We start from the raw sequence: 6163 nt of genomic DNA, 5'->3' as shown, positions 1-6163 counted from the left end.
CAAGCCTTTAATGGTTCACACCCAATATACAAGAAAAATAGTGATTAAAGGAGAAAGGGAGGGGAGGAGAAGACTTTCATTCTCCACCATTAGGTATGAGAGAGCCACAAAATTTGGTACACCATGGGTCCTATTTTAATTCTAGTTAACTAGCAGAAAAAACCAAATTTGAATGATTACAATAATAAATTTAATCTCAATTCAAATCGTTTCCTTATCAGCAATTAGGATGCTTCTAGAAACCCTAAAGTGTCTCCAAAAACCATTGATGCCGTGGATGGTTCTAGAATTACCTCTTTTATTCAACTACTGAACAATTACAATTCACCTCTTGTACCTATAACTAATTCCAATTAATCCCGAATTAATTCTAGATTAATTCTAATTAATAATTACTCAGTTCTGACTATTTTTAATTAATTTATATTAGTTATTAACTATTATTAATTAATTTATTATTTGTATAATAAATTAAAAAATAATTAACTACCAATTTGCAATTAATATATTAATCATATTATATATTAACAAGTCAATTTATCTCTCTCTCCTTTGATCAATCATAGCCATTTCCTAACCCAAAAAGAACTTTAATTTTATTAATCAATATTATATCAATTTAGTTAGAACTTTCGAAACTTAATCTAAAAAATAGTTCTAATCACAAAATCTATAAATCTTTAAGGCTATTTGTCAATTTGTAACAAGCATTAAATGTTTAATTAACAAAGAAATCCATAAAACTACCTAATGCTTATAGCCAAATTCAACAAGGAAGATGGTGAGCATGCTAAAAGAAGAGGTTGAGAGGTTAAGAAGACAATAATGTTAAGAGATCATGGTAGCATGTAAGGGTTTCAGTTCAATTTAGTTCATGAGATTGAGAAGGTAAGGACAATATGGTCAATTTAGGTTTTACTTATTTATTTCATGTTTTCAAAACACAAAAAGGATTATCATTTATTTAAAAAAATATATTAAATGGTTTAAAGTTTTCAATTAATAAATAGGATATTTAGCTGGTCTTTTGCTACTTTATATGAGTGAAGAATAGGGATTTTGGCTAGTAGTGACATTATTCAAAGGACTTATCTATGCTCCAATGGAAGGATTATATTTGTTAACTTCGTTTTGACGTGTTCTTAACTTATTACGTATATGTAATCAATATAGATGGTAATATGAAGATCGCTTCATTGGCTTCCTATTTTGGATGTAGTGAACAAAACTCACGTACAAAGATCTCATATATATCACGTTCAAATTCACATTTGAATTAATTGAAGAAAAAAAAGTTAATGAATAGAAATTGGTTTATTTAAATAAACAGGAGCCTTGAAGACGCTTGAATGAATTTTGAAGTTCTCAAACATTCCGGTACAAGGTTATTTATGGTAAAAAAAAAATTAAAAATGTATAAAAAAATTTGACATTAGATATCCATTTTTCATGTTGTTCGGTGTTTCTCCTTTAATATTGAAGGAATCATGGCTCACTGGTACTCTCGAGAACTAATAGAAGAAACATTCATATCCTAACAAGATAACCAAAAGCCCAAGAGATTTAATGGTGTTTAACTATTTTACGTTTCTTCATTCGTTCATGTTATTCTAATGTTCGAATGATTATCATGTATAATAACACATATATGTGAATTCCACATGTAAATATGATATGATATATACATATATGAATATTACATGACATATTCACCAATGAAGATTACATGTTCTCTTCACATATGAATATTCAAATATGAGTAAAAATATTCGCATATGAATATGACATACAATATTCATATGTGAATATATATATATATATATATATATATATATATATATATATATATATATATATATATATATATATATCACATGCTATATTCACTTATAAATATTACATAGTATAATTACATGTTCTATTGATGTATGAATGTTCACATGTGAGCAACAATATTCACATATTAAAATGTCATTCAATATTCATATTAGATATTCACATTTGAGTATGCCATGCAATTTTCATATGTGAGTATTACATGATATTTATTAACATATGAATACTAAATGATATATTCACTTGTAAATAACAATATCTACGTATAAATATGTCATGTAATAGTTGTATTGTATATTCATGTATATTGTATATTCACATTTCATTATGACGTTCACTATTTATATGTGTATAATATATGATATATATTCGCTTGGTGAATTTTACATGATACATGATACATTTATTTATAAATATTACATTGTATACTCATATGTGAATATTAAATGATATATTTTCACATAATATTAAATGTCATATTCATATAAATATGTGATTTATATACAAATTAAACGAAAAAACATAAATTTAATAAATACATTTACAAGTCCACATGTTAATTAAATGTGAATAATATAATCAAAACCGGCTTCATTCATAAAATTACATATGATACAATTACATGCAAATCTTATATGATATAATTATATTTGAATATTGGATGGTATATTAATATATGAACATTACATATAGTATTAGTTCATAAAAGTAGTTATTTATTAACATATAGATATTGTGTGATGTGTTAACATGTATTATATTCTCATGTAAAATTTTTTATTATATAATCACATGTAAATTTTAAAATATATAATCACTTGTGAATTTTATATTTAAATATTTCATGATAAAATCATATGCGAATATTACATTATATAATCACATGTGAATCCTATATAACATATACATATGTATTTTTGTGTGTTTTTTTAACATTAATCAATTTTTTTTTTCAATTTTCTTATTAATTTGGTAGAATCTGTAGAAAATATTGAAGAGGTGAAAATTAATAAATTTCAAAAAATATAACAATCTTGACATGAAGAAATCACTACTAAAAAAAAGCGCTATTTCCGAGGGATACTTTCCTCAGAAATTCCTAGGAAAACGGCGTTTCCGAGGAAATGCCGAGAAAATTTTGTGCGTCGGTAAAACCATCCTAGGAAATGTTTTGTAAGGGATTTCCGAGGAACTTTCTGACTCATTACCTAGGAAATGGTTTTATCGTAAGTACTGAGGGTTTTCCTAGGAATTTTGTTTCCGAGGAATTTCCTAGGAAGATCATTTCGGAGTAATTTCTAAGGAAGATTATTTCCGATGGTTTTCCGAGGATGTTTATTTCCGATGAATTTCTGAGGAAATTTATTTTCGAGGAATTTCCAAGGAAGCTTATTTCCGACGAATTTCCAAGGAAGTTTATTTCTGACGAATTTCCAAGGATTATTTTTGAGGGAACTCCGAGGAAATTTTTTTTCTGTGGAACCTTTTAGGAATTTCCTAGGAACAATGCACCTGTAAAAAAATAAAAAACAAAAAAATCAAAAAATTTAGCCTAAAGTGCAAAAAAGAACTAATACAAAAAAACTTAGTTCATTCCATATATCTAAAAGTCATACAAACGTTTACACTTTAGAACATAAGTTTCAATAATCGTGTAAAGCAAAAAGATAATATAGAAGTCTTAAAACCGTACAAACGTTTACAACAAATAACCTAAGAAGCATTGGATGGATTGGATGGATTGTCGGGACGGTTATTAGTGTCATATCGTCTCATGATCTCGACCATTTCCGCCATTTATTTTTGCATTTGTGCTTGTCTTTTGGCCATTTCACCATTTTGTCGGGCCAATTCGGCATGAGCTTCTTCTAATTCCTGGACCTAAAAAAATGTTAAAGAAACATACATACATTAGTAACATAAAAAATAGTAAAAACAAAGTATATATTAACATTGATATCTATTATACCAACATATATTTCACTTATAAATGGAATGAACTTAAATTTTCGTATTCACAATAGCAACATATTATCATTTTTATATACAATAGCAACATACTTTTATTTTCTATCAATTATAGCATTTTACCTTTTTTTCATAATACCAACATACTATAATTGTTATTTATTATCAAAGACAATATACTTATATGTTTTTTAAATAACAACAACAACTTTATTTTATCCATAATAGCAACAAAATTGATTTTTTTTTATCTATAATAACAACATATTTTATTTACTTTGCATTTTTTTTATGTCAAATAAAAATACCCGCTGTTGTGACCGCTGGTACTCAGAAGAGGTCAGTTTGTTCCCGTTGGATGATGTCCCCGTGACAACGAAATGTAGATCTGAACTTCCTACCCCGTAAATACGTCTGCACTTGCCTCTCCCTTCTTGTGCTTGCACCCACAAGTCAACATCACCCTCTGGATGTTGAGTTAGGTCCTCCCCGTACTTTTCAACCATGGCACTAGTGTATCTCTCCTACAATTTATCAAAACAAAACGATTGTTATTATTGTACTATTTCAAGTTAAAGCACTAATTATCTATAAAGGAGAAGATAAATTACACATATTGCTCTAGCAGTAGGTGTACAAAACTCCAACTCTTGAATTGTATCATAATCTTTAGCCTTGAATTTTTTCTTGGCCTCTGCAGTAAGGTGGGTAATAAGAAAAAGTTCCAGAAATGTAGGGATACGCTTCAATTCCTTTTGCTACATAAAACACATAGTATAATTAGTGTAATCTATGATTAAGTAAAACCAATTACTGAATTATATGAATATTGATTCGCATAATTACCAATTCCAGTCGATACTGATCATAACCCCTGGATCCCCCTGTATGTCTCGAAACTGTACCGGTGTCGTCACCGCTCATACGGTTGGCTCTCCCGGCCACCGACTTCTTTCTCCAAGCATCTGTGTCCCAATACTATAAAAAGAATATCTTCTCTAATAAATGAAGTTTTTTTTTGCCACTTGTCACATTCTCATTCATTTTGCCACATGTCATTTTGTAGTTATTTTGAATTAATTTTTATTCCATATGTAATTTTGTGGTTTTCCTATTTTATTAAATTCCATATGATATTTAAATTTAATAATTAATGCATATCAATTTCATTAATTGACTTTCCTTATAATTTCAAAATTTTAAAATAAAATCTTATTAATTTGTTTTGATTATTTTATTTAAATGATTTGTTTAAATTTAAAAGAGAAAAAAAACATTTTAATTTTAATAATTCAATATTTTCTCATTTTTCTTATAAATTTAAAATTTTCAAATGTTTATACATATTTAATTGTTTTAAATACACCCATGTAATACATGGGGCTAACACCTAGTGTAAGATAATATATAAAAGGCAAAAAAATAACAAAAAAATAATACTATATTAATTAGCTTACTTTACACAAATCCTTCCATACGTCCTCATTGAAACTAATAGGCTCAAAATCACGCATGATTGCAAAGTCATTATTTGTGTTCGGGATGTTGTAACCGGCCGCTCGAGCTCTATTTGCAGATTCATGTCGATATTCACTCATTATGTCTGAATAACGATCTTGCACCACACTTCTAAATCCACTCTCGATCATTCCATCATTTACCGAATCCCACCGATAGTATTTCTGTTAAAAAAAGAAACTAAAGCTAAAAGTGCAAACATAAAACAAATCAACTTAAGGTATGCAAATTATTAATTGATATTACCCCAAAAGCACGAAACATTTGCTATGTTATGTATGAAATACTTTTATCTTAGCAAAATATTATGCACATACATAAAAATACATATGTACACATACACTATATAAAATGTATAATGTTCTGTTTTAAGTATTATGTTATGTTGGTGTGTGCACTTACGTATGTATATATTATGCATAACTTGGTAAACTAAAACCAATTCATGTATAATGATGTTGTACAAAATATTGAACGAAAAAATCAATGTTTCATAATTTAATATTTGAAAATGGATTCTTTTCCTAGGAAATCTCTAGGAAATTTATGAGAACTTCCAATGGATTTCCGAGGAAATGCCTCATTCGTTACAAATTTGTAGGAAATGCATAGGGAGTTCCAAAGGATTTCCTAGGAATCAAAGTCATTTTTTCATTCATATTATTTTTTATTCGTTCCATACTTTGTGCAACTTTGTTATATATGAAATACTTTTATCTTACCAAAATATGTATTCTGCACATACATAAACATAAATATATACACATACACTATATTGAATGTGTAATGATAAACAAATGGTTTGAGTAATATGTTATTGTGGGGTACAGACTTACGTATG

At 27.6% G+C, this 6163-nt stretch overlaps 1 protein-coding gene across 1 annotated transcript; it reads right to left on the bottom strand.

Annotated features, from left to right (window-relative positions):
- Positions 1 to 3633: 3633 nt before the first annotated feature.
- On the bottom strand, positions 3634 to 5586 carry LOC145009839 (uncharacterized). The gene is made up of 6 exons (XM_078968468.1): positions 5569 to 5586; positions 5262 to 5486; positions 4651 to 4782; positions 4416 to 4562; positions 4113 to 4328; positions 3634 to 3717 (listed from the first exon to the last, which is right to left on the bottom strand). Exons 1-6 carry the CDS (start codon positions 5584 to 5586, stop codon positions 3634 to 3636), a joined length of 822 nt encoding a protein of 273 aa, XP_078824594.1.
- Positions 5587 to 6163: the final 577 nt, after the last annotated feature.

This window comes from Lactuca saligna, chromosome 8 (genome assembly GCF_052625555.1).
Source record: "Lactuca saligna cultivar CGN05327 chromosome 8, ASM5262555v1, whole genome shotgun sequence".
NCBI lineage: Eukaryota > Viridiplantae > Streptophyta > Magnoliopsida > Asterales > Asteraceae > Lactuca > Lactuca saligna.
Note: the sequence above shows the minus strand (reverse complement) of the source record. Positions and strands in the feature narration are given on the sequence as shown.

What these genes read in the sequence shown, in the direction of transcription:
- LOC145009839 (XM_078968468.1), bottom strand. An exon ending in CTACTGCTAGAGCAATATGT is followed by an intron (nt 4,329 to 4,415) that starts GTAATTTATCTT and finishes GATAAATTGTAG; the next exon opens with GAGAGATACACTAGTGCCAT. An exon ending in ACCAGCGGTCACAACAGCGG is followed by an intron (nt 3,718 to 4,112) that starts GTATTTTTATTT and finishes ACATTTTTTTAG; the next exon opens with GTCCAGGAATTAGAAGAAGC.